The 15,888-nt window shown below is 39.5% G+C and overlaps 2 protein-coding genes across 2 annotated transcripts; one reads left to right on the top strand and one right to left on the bottom strand.

The window, feature by feature from the left end:
* The first annotated feature begins 3,952 nt into the window (after window positions 1–3,952).
* Window positions 3,953–6,722, top strand: mgst3a (microsomal glutathione S-transferase 3a). The gene is made up of 6 exons (XM_037786694.1): window positions 3,953–4,226; window positions 5,167–5,292; window positions 5,471–5,544; window positions 5,677–5,734; window positions 5,894–5,966; window positions 6,052–6,722. The coding sequence occupies exons 2-6, from the start codon at window positions 5,176–5,178 to the stop codon at window positions 6,189–6,191; spliced, it is 462 nt and encodes a 153-aa protein (XP_037642622.1). The 5' UTR covers window positions 3,953–4,226; window positions 5,167–5,175; the 3' UTR covers window positions 6,192–6,722.
* On the bottom strand, window positions 6,494–15,758 carry LOC119498144. The gene is made up of 5 exons (XM_037786693.1): window positions 15,392–15,758; window positions 13,844–14,059; window positions 11,467–11,781; window positions 11,194–11,360; window positions 6,494–9,227 (listed from the first exon to the last, which is right to left on the bottom strand). The coding sequence occupies exons 1-5, from the start codon at window positions 15,456–15,458 to the stop codon at window positions 9,183–9,185; spliced, it is 810 nt and encodes a 269-aa protein (XP_037642621.1). The 5' UTR covers window positions 15,459–15,758; the 3' UTR covers window positions 6,494–9,182.
* Between the last annotated feature and the right edge of the window lie 130 nt (window positions 15,759–15,888).

Raw genomic sequence — 15,888 nt, 5'->3', positions numbered from 1 at the left:
GCTTGACTGGTATTTATCCATGCTTAGGACTAACTAATTTATCTACTTTATTATTTTTGATGACACATAAAGCGCCAATTTATTCTTTAACCAATGAACAAGCAGTCATATCTCAAGGTGTTCAGTCAAACATTGTTCAAACCCACAGAGCATTTAATTTAAATACTGGAGGAGATCCAAAAGTTGCCAAAGACGCCAAATATGTCTTGCTGAATTTTGGAGAAAACTTGTATAAAATGGCACACAAGACTAAACTAGAATATTTCCACATGGAGGCTTGAATATTTTACTAAACATTTCAGTGAGGAATTGGAACAATACTGTCAGACTGGGTAGAAGAAGATGATTCTAACTGGCTTAAATCTGTAGCTGGTATTTTGAGCAAATATTTTATAAAACTGTCACTATATCCTCCTGACAGTAGGACATGAGACAGATATTCTGTGAAAAAAAAGTCATGTTCCTGTGTCCTCCTCCTAGTGATCCTTATGGCATTTGAAAGATTTCACAGCGCCGAAGGAAAACGACCAGAGTCGAGCTGTCTCTACAGCAGCTGTCAATCAGTGCTTGCGAAACTGGCGAACTCTGATCAAACGGTCAAACTAGGCAGCGCTGATCAAATATGAGTCAAGATTCTGTTACTGTAATGCCTATTTCTCACCTCAAATGTTTCCAGAAACATATTTCAGTGTACTGGTTAGCTGTAAAATGAGAAATTTTGGGACACAGCCGGTGGGCGGTGCTTGGTTTTGGCTCGACTGTTTTCCGGTCACAAACTTTCTCATTTTACAGCTAAACAGTACACTACAAGATGTTTCTGAAAACATTTGAGGTGAGAAATAGGCATCACAGTAACAGAATCTTGATTCATATTGGATCAGCGCTGCCTAGTTTGACCGTTTGGTCGGAGTTTGTGAGTTTCACAAGCATTGACAGCTGCGTTAGAAACTCCTTGGCTCTGATTGGTTGTTTTCCTTCGGCGCTGTGAAATCTTGCAAATACAATTAGGAGCACCGGAGGACACAGAGGAACATGATTTTTTCAGATCTGTCTCATTCACTACTGTCAGGATATAGTGACAGTTTTATAAGAATAACTTTGCTCAAAATTACTGAGTGCAGCTTTAAAGCCTCTTCAGGGGAAACAAAAGGCATGTTATTGGGTCAACGGGTCAATTTTATAGGATTGACCTATAAAAAGAATAATTCATCTGCATAATTAAACAACTAGGTTAGTGCCGCCAGCAACCAGAATGTTGAATGCAGACAGTGAAACCAGTTCTGGCGGTGTGGCATATCGACCTGTTGCCTGAACACAAGTTGCCATCATGCATAATTAATCTCTTTAATATATAAAGGCTACATGTTTTCTCCAGTAAACCATAAACTCCGGCGTATCTTCGTCTACACTCTCATATCTTCCTCTGTTGGCCTGAGCGTGGTCGACCCTCTAATTGTTTGATTCATCTCAGACATTTTTATGCACTCGTCGTTCTACATTATGACAGGTCCATTGCAAAATGTAAAGGAAGAGCTCAGCATGCTGTGAGACAAGGGCGTACATTTTGTCTTTTGTAATCCCTTGGCTTAGAGCCCGTCAGTCACGTTTAAACTTTGCATGGACTTGTCCTCCATATTTATCGCCATCTGCATTCACAAAACCTGTTTTGGTTATAATAACAACCACTGACATGTGGGTTGACTGAAACAGCGGTTTACCTCATCGTGACCTGATATGTGATACAGGAAACTCTGGTCTCACAGATCCCAGGTCACCTCAAAGGAGGGCAGGTTTGTTTTTGGCTGCTTTCCATTTAGGTTTACCAGGATCAGAGCTCTGCTACTGTGAACTTGCTCACTGGCACGGCTGCTTACTGCACGTCAAAAAGGTCATCATTAATGTCATCACTTGCACCTGTGCTTTTCCTGTTATGCAAGGTCAAAATGTCTCGTAAAACAAGGCAGTAAAAGCTGTCAGATAGATGCCTGGTTGAATATCTCCATCAGTCACGTATAGCAAGTGAAAGTCCTGCATGCAAACTCTCACTTAAGTAAAAGTAGCCTGCATAAGTAGTATTGTTACGACTTGTATTGTATTACTAGGCCTACTACTTGTGTTGATACTTTAAGTAGTAAAAGTAACAGCACTAATAATGCAGAAAATGCCCCTGTAAGTATTATACTATTATATTATTATAGTATTATATCATTGTATTATTATTATAACTGATGCATTAATTAGTGAGCTGCATAGCTGGTCGAGGTGGAGCTAATTTTATGCAATTTTACATACTGTTGGGAAGTTAAATCTATATTGTGTGGTGGTGGAGGAAGTACTATGATATTTTACTTGAGTAAAAGTAGCAATACAACAGTGTAGAAATACTCTGTTCCAAGTAAAAGTCCTGCATTTAATTTTATTTTAGTAAAAGCACAAAAGTATTAGCATCAAAATATACTTAAAGTACCAAAAGTCAAAGTACGCATTTTGCAGAATGACACATTATTATTAATTTATATTATATTATTATAATTAGTGATGCATGAATGTGTACATCCCTGTAATACTGCAGCTGGTAAATGTGGGGCTATTTTTTTATATATGTATATATATGTATTACTTTATATACTGCTGGGTAGCTTGAGATTTTCCCCCTGGGGATCAATACATTCTTATTGATATAATATCATAAATATATTATAATATCTTAGTGCATCATGCTTTAAAAGGCCACAAATTGTATTTATTTTGAATGTAAAGTTATTTTGCACAAACCATATGATGGTTGCCCGTGTTTGCAATAAGATACATTCGTGGAATGTAATTTGTAATGTGCAATACTCTTGTCACTTTATTCTATTTACTCCTTTATTCTTTTATCTCGTCTTGTTTTTATTCTTTTAGTTATTGTTTTTATTTTAAATATATATATATATATATATATATATATATATATATATATATTTTATTCTCGTACTTTTATTGATCTTGCACCTCCCCATGTGCCATCTACTGTGTTCCCTCTGTCATTGATGACTGCACAGTATGAATGTGTTTATGTCTCGGTGGACTGTAGAAACTGAATTGCCCTTCGAGGATAAATAAAGCTATCTGTATCTGTTTAAATACAGCATGTTTTGTTTGTAAAATCATTGTCTACAAAATAACTAGAAACTAAAGCGGTCCGCTTGTATTAAAAATATGGCACAATGTATGTCAATGTAGAGAATAACATATACCTTGAGAAACAAATTGGGTGTTTATGAGGAAATATGGAAATCATTTAATGATTTCATAAAAAGTAGTGATATTGGTGAGCTTCTACAGGAGGAATAATTAAGATAGGATGCGTAAAAAATCACAATAATGGTAGACCCTCAGAAGGGAACGGATTCTTGTTTTTGAAAATCTTTATTTTCTATATATTTATTTTCTGTTTATGTGTATCTTCATTTTGTTAGAGGTGCCATTTAACTGTTTAATTGTCTGATTGATACTGTGAAGCTGTATATTGATTTTGGCCCTGTAAGAAAGGGAAAAGTTAAGAGAGAACAGGTGGGTGTGTGGGGCATGTTATGTTTGTTAAAGTAAATCCTGTATTGAATATATTGCATAATAATGCTGATGTTTGTATAACAAAAAAAAACAATAAAAACATTGTTAAAAAAAAAAGAAAAGAAATAAAGTGGTCAAAAATAAGTTAAAAAAAGGTGCATATTTCTAGCTGAAATATAGTGGAGTAGAATAAGTGGTATTAAATGGAAAGTAGAAGCAGGCTACCTCACATTTGTTAGTTTCATCCCACCACTGTGGTAATAACAGCCTGCTAATCATTCTCATAGGGGAGTCCCTTATTTGAGCTGGTTACCATGGTAACGGTACATGACGCACAGCAGCTCTTTAGTGCGCATGTCCGCCAAGTGGAACTGATTATCAGAGGAGATGTTTCTGTGTGGAGCACTTTATATCACTTATAAAGTGAACCCGGATGCTCCCATGATATTTAGCAACATAATAGCTATAAAAGTTATCTAGTAAATAATTTTCTAAAAGACAAAGTGTAGTACAAACTGCCACCACGCCCTCCCTCTGTCTGTGTGTTACATAACACGCCTCCATGCAGGACGCACCCGGACACATATCTGAGTAGGAAACTTCACTGTGGTCTGCTTTAGTCGCTGTGTTTTCATCTGCTGTCAACCTCGTTCACTAACTGCATCTTTAAGGTAAATAATTATATATTTTTATGTTATTTTTCTATGTGCTTCCTCTCTCAACTTGCTGGTGTTACATTAATGTTGTCCTCATTTGACCTTGCATAAGGTGTCCTTGCTTTCCACTGTTGCTTTCACAGCCTCTTTTCTCCTGTTTTGCTCCAGATTTATAAATCATTTGTTTCATATAGTGCACGGAAGCACACACCCGGATGTTAAGCATTAATATGCATAATTAAAAAGCCTAAATATACCAGTTTTCTTACCTATAACAAAAATGAAAAAAAAAAGCCAGACTTAAAGGTCCCATATTGTAAAAAGTTAGATTGTCATGTCTGTTAGTATAAAGTAGAGTATAAAGCTGGTTTAAGTGCTTTATAAATACTGTGAAAGTATTGAAACGTTCAATATACAGAGAAATACTCACAGCCCGTATTCAGAAATTGTGCGTTTGAAACAAGCCGTCATTTGCGATGTCACAAATATACAATATTTAGACCATTACACGGTTTTAAACATAAACCTTCTTAATGTGTCACAGTTTATTTCCGGTTGCAGTGGTTGTGAATGACATCAGCTGACAGGAAGTAAACATGGACCCAAACTGTGGCCTAACAACGCAATTCCGTTGCAATTCCATTGGAATGAGCTAAAACGGAGCATTTCAGACAGGAGGGTAAATACAGGTATATTCAGGCAGACAGTATGAGGAAAATAAAGTATTTTTTTTAACATTACAGTATGTAAACATGTTCTAGTAGAAACACAAAATACAAGTATGAACCTGAAAATGAGCATAATATGGGACCTTTAAATCAAAAAGTGAGGTATTACTTTCAAAATGAGTAAAAAAGCTGACATAATAACACAATATATATGTATAGCCTATTCACTTTTTTGTTTGGATTAACCAAAAGTAATTTGTCTATGTTATTTTTCTTTCTCTGTCAAGTTTGCCAGGATGGTTGTGCTGTCCAAAGAGTATGGATATGTGGTGCTTACTGGTGTTGCCAGTATGGTGATGGTTACACATCTGGCCATAAACGTTGGCAAAGCCCGCAAGAAGTACAATGTACAGGTGAGCAGAAGCATTTGGTGTTCAAATATATAGCAGAATAGTATATATGAATTCATACTGCTGCACCCACCCATTCAAGCACCAACACATACCACAAGTGTAGAGTTTGTTGACATAGTTTCATGCTTGGGCAGTGTCTTTCTTCTCACTATACAAATAAACTTGTCTGGCCTTGCAGTATCCTCAGATGTACAGTGACGACCCAGAGAATGGAAACATTTTCAACTGCATCCAGCGTGCACACCAAAACACGTACGTATGAGCTGGGTGACTTAAATGTGCACCCACTAGACTGGTACTTTGCACCACGCTTTCATGATTCATAGTAACAATGGAGGAAATAAAAGAGGTGAAAGTTAACATGCTGTTATCACGCCTCACCAGCCTGGAGATCTACCCCGCCTTTCTTTTCTGCCTGGCAGTTGGTGGTGTGCATTGTCCCGTAAGTTTCTACTGTAGCACCCACAATACATGCATGTCAAATCTAAAGCACAAGGGATAATGATATGCAGGGATTCTGGAAGAAATGAATACTCTTATTAAAAAATCCTGTCATAAATGAGTGTGTTTACCTGTGCTTGTGTGTCCGTGTTTACCACAGCGTCTCGCCAGTGGACTTGGAGCTGTATGGATTATAGGCAGAGAGGTGTACGCACATGGGTACTCAACAGGAGGTAAGAACATGTTCTGCTTTTGTAAAACGTAAAAGCAGGATGCGAAGGTGATATTATATTTATTAATACTCTTCATCTCAACCAGATCCTTCAAAAAGAATGCGTGGAGCGTTTGGGAACGTGGCTATGCTCGGGTTGATGCTGACCACGGTCAGCTTCGGCCGCACCCTGCTCGGCTGGACGAGACCGAGGTTCGGCCCCTTCCGTCACGTTGACTCTTGCTAAAGAGGACAAATTCTTCATCGCCTTATAATCAAATCCACTCGACATAACCCATATACCTTGTAACGTCTGACCAATTTAACAATCAAAGTCATGTTGTCAAGTGACCCGACCGGTTCTCTCAAGGGAGGGAGCTTCATCATTTAGGATAATGGATGGGGTGTAGTCACTGGTCGGCACTCCCACAACATGCAAGATCTGACAGTTTGTCTCGACGGCGTCTTCACCTGCAGCCTGATTTAGAGATTTGTAACTAGCTGCCCACATGACATGAATGATCTTTTATATTTTTTTGCATTAGACAAATGAAGAAGAAGCTGTAATAAAATAGGGACATTTCGAAGGGAATTTGACCATACGTGTTTGATGGACTTTATAACAAAATATCACTACATCATGTTGCTGAAAAAGTCAGATTTTGCACTTTAATGAATAACTGAATAATGGTTGATCAAAAGTATTGTATGTCTTGTACTCGAAACAGGGTTTGACTGGTCATACTGATGATAATAAATATTATACATTGGTTATAAATGATCTTGTGCTTTGAGTGTTGAATGGGTATTCATTGAATGTGAGGTTTTGTTATCACTGGTGTGCGTTTGAGGGAGCGGCTTTCTTTCTTTTTTTTAAGCCGAGTATTTGTTCAAAGTCCACATTACTTGTCGAGACAGGTAGATTTATATCTCTGCAGAGCTGCTGGACTCCCAACCAACAGGTTACAATGACACAGCACAATGCATAATGTAGCTGTAAGGTCCTACACCCTCTAAGCATATGCGACAGTATCGTAGTTTGTTTTATTATCAAACAGGAAATCTTAATATCAATACATTTTTACAGTCCACATTTCAATGGCATATTATTATACATCACTGTTGGCACTTAACAGTAAAGTAACTCTGAACACACTATAGGTCAAAACTGTGATACAACAGATTAGTTCCAGCACATTTGCATGATACTCAGCAGCTAATACAGATACAGGTAACAGCTAATCTAAACTCCCGTGTGCCTCCTCTCATTGTCTCCACTTAAAGCATTTGAACAAACACCTTGTGTAGAAACAAATACATTCTTTATAAACATGTAATTTACAACACATTTCACAATAATAATGTGTTTACAATTTGCTCATATTAAAGTGTTTATTTAGTGTAGCGAAGTCTCTTCTCAGTGTGGATTAAACATTGAAAACAGAATAACCAAATTCAAGTTTTAAATACAAGCATCAGACCGTAACACGTGTAACTACATATTAAAGGCTGCAAGATTGTTATTTTCCACATATCATTTGAGGAAACTTAATTAATGAATTTGAGCAATTGAATAATGAGTGGATTCTACCGTGAGACATTTTGTGTCTGTTTTTCCAAAAATATGGCTTTTGAATCCAGGGTTCCTACACATTTTCCATTTCAAAATTCAATACTTTTCTAGACTTCTCTGTAGGTTTTTCAGACCATATTTGACTTGGTGACTTTAAAACTCGAGGTTCAGAGGATGCTGTGACAAGACTTCAGTGCTTCGAGGCCTCTGCCATGGTTGAGATTTGAAACGATTTTACACAAAGTTTGCATCCAGCTCTCTTTTCCCATTTGGAATTATTAACCAACCAGGCTTTGTATTTGGTATTGTCAAGCCAGCCCTCGGAAAACTCGCATTTCCCCATTGTGGCCGTGCAGTCCACAGCCCTACGCAGAAAGTTAGACGACGTCCCAGACTGGGATGATGCTGAAAACCTTCAAGACACCTCATAGTGGTTGACACCTCCTCAGTTTAGTACATCACCACTGCACTGAATCAAAACAAGATCGGCCAGACAAGCTGAGCTGAGCTGGAACACTGGTCACAGTTCATCACGTTCACTATGAGCTAAAACCAAATTTCAACCAAAATGAGGATGAGTCCGAATTAGGAGAGGCCGCTCTGTGCTGTCTGCCTACAGTTTTTGGTAACTTTTTGTTATTATATTATATTGAACGCTCTAGGTAAATGCCTAGTTCGCCTATATGGAATCGCCGGCCCTGGATGTGACGTACAGGCGTAGAGGCAGCTCTGCGTAGGAGCGTGCGTTCAGTCTTACGCCATTGTCTTCTTCTTGCCTTGCTTCTTACAACATCAAGCTCGCTCTGGCCTGCGCGATCTCACATAGTAGTAAACATTTTGGCTGCATCAAACGCCATGAAAAACACTCTGCTTGTATGATCCATTTATTTTTTAGAAATTCTGAATTTAAAATTTTAGAAAACAGAATAGGGGCAATAGTCTGGACACAATTGTTTTTCCATACTCTCTTGTTTTTTCTATACTTATCCAGACCTCGAAAGACTAAAATCAAATTCCATACATTTCCATACTACGTAGGAACACTGAATCATAAAATCACTGATTTGTGTGTAGTTTTTTCTGCAAGACCTCAGCTTTAAGACAACACGTGCAACCTGGCAATTTGGTTTGGAAGTGCACTTTGCTAATATTTGGTCACCTAAGGGATCATAATTTATATTCCCTAATCATTTTAGGCATGTTGGAGACTTTCCCATGTGTCTCTCACTCTCTTGTTTCTCGCTGGTATAACCTGAGGTTGTCTTATTAATTACATAGGAGGAATCCATGCAACCTTGATCCACATTACCTCAGATGTCCCCTAGGGGGCACTGCGACCATTCGCTCCACATTAAAGTGCTGTGCATACATGGGGAATCAGCCAGGGGTGCAGAAGAGGCACAAACAAATAGGTTTCCACTGGACTGAAGATCTCCGGAAATTTAAAGGGAATGTGGAACAAAGTGCTTCTGAAACCTCCCGTTTAAAAGTCTTTATGGATCCTTCTCGTGGAACCACAAATACATATTTTATATCACTGAACTCCTCTGCAGAGATGCAGCTGCATCCAGTCAAAGGCTTTTCTCAGATCCACGCTGGTCTTCCTTTGGCCTCTGCTTTGCTTCTGTTCTCTGAGCGGTGGAAGTGACTGACAGGATGCGTCCATCAGTAGGTGTATCTGGAGAGAGGCGTGTCCTCCATCAGATCATCCTGGAGATGATGATTGAAACAAGATTTAGACTAGTACAGTTATACAGAATGAGTTTTTACGCTCAGCTTTATACTTTTTAAAACAGTGTTTAATGGGCTCTGTACAAATGAAAGAAAGAACAGACTTTTTTGGCATATTTGTGTCTGTTTCTCCTCTGAAAATCTCTCCTTGCATTCATACATTTCAAAAGCCCTGTGGCCATACTAACATGTAGGATTCGGTTCAATTAGATTATATGCATGTCTAATTATCTGGACCACTGACCTTCGTGAGAGTGATTTAAGCACTGTGATTTAAGACTTGTAACGTTTGAAGCAGGCAGGTGGACCGTAATGCAGAAACAGCAACAGGCAGGAGAAGGGAACTAAGGAGTAATCTATTTCTTTTCCATATAGTAATTCCAAGCAGAAACACTGGGAAACTAAGACAGGCATCAAACGAGGCTAACGATTCGGCTTCAACACCGGCCATAATGACAAATGAACTGACAAAGAACAGACAGGTATAAATATACAAGGAGCTAATCACAAGACAAGTCCCAGCTGGAGTGGGCAGGGAACTGGAATACAGAGGAAACACTGTGACAGCGAGGACTGGCAACGCAGAGGCAGGGCTGACGAGGCCCAGACACTGAACAGGTGTGCAAGGGAAGACATGCTGGGAAGAGCTACAGGAACGCATGAGGAACACACAGAGCAAGCACAGCAGACTCAAAATATAAAAAAACAAGTATAAAAACAGACGGACAAAACCTGACCCTCCTCACAGAAAACAGTGTATCGTAAAAGAACTGCACCCTAAAACAAACAAAATGCCACCAGAAACCAACAGAAGTCTCAGAATACAAACAGTGTAAATGTTTTAGGGGGGACAAAATCTAAGAAGCCATAAAAACAAAAACAAACTGAAAACACCAACGAGTCCAACAAGAAGAATCCAACAGAACAATGACAAGACTTATGGAGGACAGAACCTGCCAAAGTAAAAAATAAAAAAATGACTCAATAAATATATAACTATGCCATTAAATGCACCAAAAATAATATAAAAAATAAATGTAGTCATTAATTAATTGATAAAATGCAACATAAATTGATATTTCTGTTTTAATTTTCTTCTTTATTTATCTATCTTTGTATTAATTCCCTTATTTATTTACTCTTCTGTTTGATTTTATTTATTTATTTTTGCATTTATCTTTTATTTATTTCATATTTATTTTATTTAGAGTAAATAAATAAGGGAGTTAATACAAAGGTAAATAAATAAAGTAGCAAATTAAAGCAGAAATGTCAATTTATGTCATATTGTATCAATTAATTAATGACTACATTTATTTTTAATATTATTTTTGGTACATTTAATGGCATATTTATTTATTTATTCATTCATTTTTTAATTTGAAGACTGAGGGATAGAAGAGTGGTAAAGTTGCGCCCCAAAATGTCCTCCATTGTTCACGGTTGATTTTTTTAAAAGTTAATTTTCAAACCATCGACAGTGAGCTGGGAAGCAAATTTGAATATGTGGGGCTGCAATTAACGGCACAGCAATTTAGTATTGCACTTCCATAAAGTTGTTGGACTATGAAGCAGAGGCCGAGATATCCTGACTTTTAATTTATAGTATGGGTCCAAAACAAGCGCCAAAACCACTGGATCCCACATTTCACACAATGCAACTTGATAGTGTCTTTCTTTAGACCCTCATAGACCCCCAGTTCGTAACACAGGCTTTCTGTAAAAATCTGAAATCTAAAGCCCAAGCTGAGATAACCCTGATGACATCATCAGGGGTTATTTTCTCCGACTTAAGACGGCTCCCTTTAGAGCCGCAGCAGACATTATACAACTGTTTTCATATGGTTGAGTAGTGTTCCTCAAGACAAGTAAACTGACCTTCATGTTTAAAAAGTGCCCCTTTAATCCCATCCTTCCTGCATTGTAATACATGTAAGTATCTTACCATGGGCAGATCCTGCAGCCGATGGAACTCTGGGTGGTTTGTCCGCTGGCGGAACTTGAGGAAGAGGATGACGAAGACAACAGCAGTGGTGACGATGAACACTGACAGCAGGCCAGCCAGCAGGGGGTCTAGAGGGGAGCTGGAGCGGTGTCGGGGCCCCTTGAGCTCTAAATAACACAAAAAATGGACAACATAATAAAAACACATTTGTAAGATAGAATGAGAAAATAAAGCCAACCTAAGAGGCCTAAAATGATACTCTCATAACTGCACCTTCATCTCCGACATTAAGCTCAGAGGGGCCCTCCCGGTGTGCATGCCCAGCTGGACCCTGGCCCGGAGCTGAGGTAAGAGGGCGTCCCGTGGTTGGCGGCTGTGTGGCGGCTGTGGTTAGTGATTCAGACCGTGGCTGGATGGTGAATGCGTGGGCTGTGGAGCTTGTGTCCTGCTGCACTGTGGGGGCTGGCTGAGATGAAAAGGCGGTGAAGGGATCTGTGGTCAGGATGACTCTGCCATCAGGGGTTGAGATGTGCTGCGGAGGGACGGCGCTCTGCACAGTCGGCGCGGATGAAAGGTTGTCTGTGGTAGCTGAAAGTGGGGATGTGAGGGCAGCGCTGTGTCAATTCAAAACAGTACAGAGAATTCTTCAAAAGGAGACAAACCATACACATAGCAGCCCGAGGTAACTCCACACCGCCCTGCTCATGAAAACTCCCACAAAGCTGTTTTGCTTTTGTTGTCAGGTCACACCCATCTTGCACGCCAAGAAACACTGTTTGTATTTTCATGAATCAAATAGCAGCATAATAATGGTGATGGTGGTGGTGGATGTCACACTTTGCTCACTGCTGCATCTTTCCAGTTTTGCAGCGTCTGATTCAGATAAACAACACATAAATGTGTCAAACTGTCAGCTTTAAGTCACAGATATACATACTGTATTTATTGATTTAACATTAGAAAATCTAAAACTAGATCTAGTTGATCAAGCTTTTTTCCTGTGGAAGCAGCTCCAAGTTTCAGTTCGGGCGACAGACGACACCCTCTCCACATTTAAGAGTACGCCTAAGACTTTCCTCTTTGATAACGCTTATAGTTAGGGCTGGCTCAGGCTGCCTTGGACCAGCCCGTAGTTATGCTGCTATAGCCCTAGACTGCCGGGGCACTTCCTATGATACACTGAGCTCCTCCTCTTCCTCTCCATCTGTATGCATTCATGTCCCATTCATGTATGTTACTAACTTGATTTCTTCCCCAGAGTCTTTGTGTTTTCTCTTCTCGTAGGTATCCATGTATCGGGGTTACACCTGGATTATAGTTGCGTCTGCTGCCTCGGCCCTGCTTGACACCAACTGCTACTCTCATTATCATCAGCCTTATTTCCATTATTATTACTGCTACTATTAGTGCTATTATCGTTATCATTCTATTATTGCCATTGCTGCTATTATTATTACTGCTACTATTAGTGCTATTATCATTATCATTCTATTATATCCACTGCTGCTATTATTATTGCTATTAGTCCTATTTCTATTATTCTTATAGGTGTTGCGCTATTATTGTTGTTGCTGTGCAACTCTCTCTCTCTCAACCCAACCAGTCGAGGCAGATGGCCGCCCACCCAGAGCCTGGTTCTGTTCGAGGCTTCTACCTGTTAAAAGGAAGTTATTTCTAGCCACTGTCGCCACAGTGCTCGTTCATGGGGGATCTTAAATTACAGAGTACGGTCTAGACCTGCTCTATATAAAAAGGTGTCTCGAGATAACTTGTTATGATTTGACCTTATATAATTAAATTTAATTTGAATATGTAACTATGGGTTCGGGGAACTTTGCATTTTACAGACTAATTGATTAATCACATAACCGAGAAAATAATCAGTAGATAAATAGATAATGAAAAGAATTGTTAGCTGCAGTCGTGAGTATATTCTTACTCCACTTTAAGCACATGTGGCTGTTTACATCACGTTTGACAGCTCACGCTGACAGCTGGGAAGGGGGCTGGGGAAAGGGTGTGTTCAAGGAAGTTTGTATACTATGTGTGTGACAAGAGAGACTTCTTTTCTACTGTTTACATGTGGAATAGATTGAAATGACATTAGTGCTCCTGTGGGGCAAAAGAAAATGATAAAGAATCGTTTATAAGCTGTGTACATTCTGCATGAAGTAACTAAAAGTAATTAGTGATGTAATGTTTAGCTTTTGCCAAGTGACAACCAACACGTTACTATCTACGGGGACAGACAGAGAAGTGACGACTGCAGCTAAAAAAAGGGGAAAGGGTGTGATCCGGGTGACGTTATGTCATCTTGTTTGTTATTTCTGGGCTGCTAAAAGAGACGTCAGCGGAGCGGGTTATATTTATCTGATCTATAAAAGGGAATCTCTTAGATGAGGTTGCGACACACATTCTCAATCTCAGTGCAGTCATGTGCGGGTTCAGGGGAGGAAGATGTTCCTGGAACGCTGCTGGCAGTGCAGTTGAGTCTGAGGAGAGCATGTGTGGGGTGATTCATTTTAAGAATCTGGACCAAGTAAACAGACTAGACTGGAAAATTATAGATGCATAATTAAAGAAGATGACCGTAATTTCTATGTCATAAGATTAGGCATTTAAACAGTGCGTGCAGGTTTGTCTTGAATACCTGAAGGTTTGGCCACTGCAGAGCTTGTGGTCAACAAGTGTGTCACAGTCTCTGTATGGACTGTCCCTTCGGTCTTGGTAACGGTTGTGGTTTCAGGTGAGATTTCCTCCCCGCTGTGAGTCCGCTGTGAGACCTCAGGGTCTTCTGTCAGGTCAGGAGATGCTGAGCTTCCAGCATGACTTGGCAGGGTAGTCAGGGGCAACGCACTGCTCTGACCTATGGAATAAAAGAGAAATCATACTAAAAGGGATGGAAATGTATTCATCTATAAATTGATTTGTCTATAAAATATAATAAAAAAAATCCCCCGACTGCATAAAGTGAAATATTTAAATGTCTTGTTATATGTTATAGCAGTTTACTATAAGACTTTAAAGGAACAATGTGTAGCATTTTGGGGAATCTATTAACAGAATATAATATTCATAACTACAGTATGTTTACATTAGTGTATAATCACCTGAAACTAAGAATTGTTGTGTATTTGTTAGCTTAGAATGAGCCCTTCATAGCTACATAGGGAGCGGGGTCCTTTATCTGAAACGCTCCGTTTTAGCACATTTCAACGGAATTGTGTTGCTAGGCAACAGCTTGGGTCCATGTTTACTTCCTGTCAGCTTACAGGTCATTCACATACACTACAATTGGAAATATGGTGCCTTCAAATGGGGTCGTGTTTACCGTGTTCACAAGAAGAGTCCATATGAACGCCCCCCTCTTGTGTTGTTCACGACCTCGTAAGTGGAAGATTTCTGAAAGCTCCGAGTTCACGAGTTGTGACGGGTTTGTTGACGTTGTCAGAAATGGCGGAGGCCATGGAAGTTAATTTCTCGGTACATAATAAGTGAATATATTGTAATTTTAGTCGTATATTGTTTTTCTTCGTAATTTTATAATGTCTGAGGAAAATGTTGAGATTCCCAACGGCCTTTGTCTTTTTCTTGTCATTATGCATTTCCTGCATTATGTTACCCACTTGTTAGCTTGCTAACGTTAATATTGCCGTTGCTTAGCAGTGGTGTTCTCACGACTTAACCACTTGAACGCCAAGCATATTGTGTACACGTCTTCCCATGTTGCATTTGAAGGCACCATAAAATATTGTACAGTTGTGACATCACAAAGTTACAGAAATCCTGACAGCTTGTTTCAAAGGCACAGTTTTTGAATACGGGCTGTGTGTGTATATTTCTCCATGGATTTAGTGTTATCGATACTTTCACAATATTTATAGGGCACCTAAACCTGCTTTATAATAAAAAAAGACATGTAAATCTCGTTTTTTTTACAATATGGGACCTTTAAAATGATCTGCTGAGTGGATTATAAGAATTTAATAAAATAACTCAACACAATCTAATAAGGATAAAATTCAACAAACAGCCTGCAGCTTTGAGTGAACTTTCTACCAGATCAATGTCTAGAGCATCATGTGAGGAATCGATAACGACTCCCAACTCGCGTCAGCAGGATGTCGAGTCAAACACACACACACACACACACACACACACACACACACACACACACACACCAGGGATGACACCTTACCTCTCGTCTGCGATGAGCCGGTAAGAAGCACCAACACGCAAAACGCCAAATTCATCTGAAATTGCATCTCACTTCTCCTGCAGATTATAGAATATAAACGGAGCAAAAGCGGCGGGCTCTCCACGGCGGCTCTGCTTCTCTGAGGTTGTTTCCGTTACGTGATTTGACAGGGCACACCATCAGCGCTAAAAATATCCTGAGGGAGTCGGGCAGAAGAGGAGAAGAGGGTGGGGCTGCAAGCCAGGCTGCATGCGAGCAGCACACACCGACGGCTGCACACGGTTTATTCTAAAGAGAAATAAAAAAAAAAACGAAAAATAAAAAAAAAAACACGATCACACTGCAAATTCATCTTTCACTCTCTCCAGCAGCTCTTTGTTTTTTTCCTGCCACTCATCTCTGCATGTATTGCTCTGGACATGCACCAGTTTTGCTGTCGCTCTGCTGTGATCCAATCAGATGCCAGTGCGTCAGAGGCGCAGTTGTGTGCGTCAGGA

The sequence above is a fragment of the Sebastes umbrosus genome, chromosome 12 (genome assembly GCF_015220745.1).
Source record: "Sebastes umbrosus isolate fSebUmb1 chromosome 12, fSebUmb1.pri, whole genome shotgun sequence".
NCBI classification, from domain to species: domain Eukaryota; kingdom Metazoa; phylum Chordata; class Actinopteri; order Perciformes; family Sebastidae; genus Sebastes; species Sebastes umbrosus.
Note: the sequence above shows the minus strand (reverse complement) of the source record. Positions and strands in the feature narration are given on the sequence as shown.

What these genes read in the sequence shown, in the direction of transcription:
- mgst3a (XM_037786694.1), top strand. Translation starts at nt 5,176, where the DNA reads ATGGTTGTGCTGTCCAAAGAGTATGGATATGTGGTGCTTACTGGTGTT. An exon ending in CAGCGTGCACACCAAAACAC is followed by an intron (nt 5,545 to 5,676) that starts GTACGTATGAGC and finishes ACGCCTCACCAG; the next exon opens with CCTGGAGATCTACCCCGCCT. An exon ending in ACATGGGTACTCAACAGGAG is followed by an intron (nt 5,967 to 6,051) that starts GTAAGAACATGT and finishes CATCTCAACCAG; the next exon opens with ATCCTTCAAAAAGAATGCGT.
- LOC119498144 (XM_037786693.1), bottom strand. Translation starts at nt 15,458, where the DNA reads ATGCAATTTCAGATGAATTTGGCGTTTTGCGTGTTGGTGCTTCTTACC. An exon ending in TGCAGTGGCCAAACCTTCAG is followed by an intron (nt 11,782 to 13,843) that starts GTATTCAAGACA and finishes CCCCACTTTCAG; the next exon opens with CTACCACAGACAACCTTTCA. An exon ending in GCTTAATGTCGGAGATGAAG is followed by an intron (nt 11,361 to 11,466) that starts GTGCAGTTATGA and finishes TGTGTTATTTAG; the next exon opens with AGCTCAAGGGGCCCCGACAC.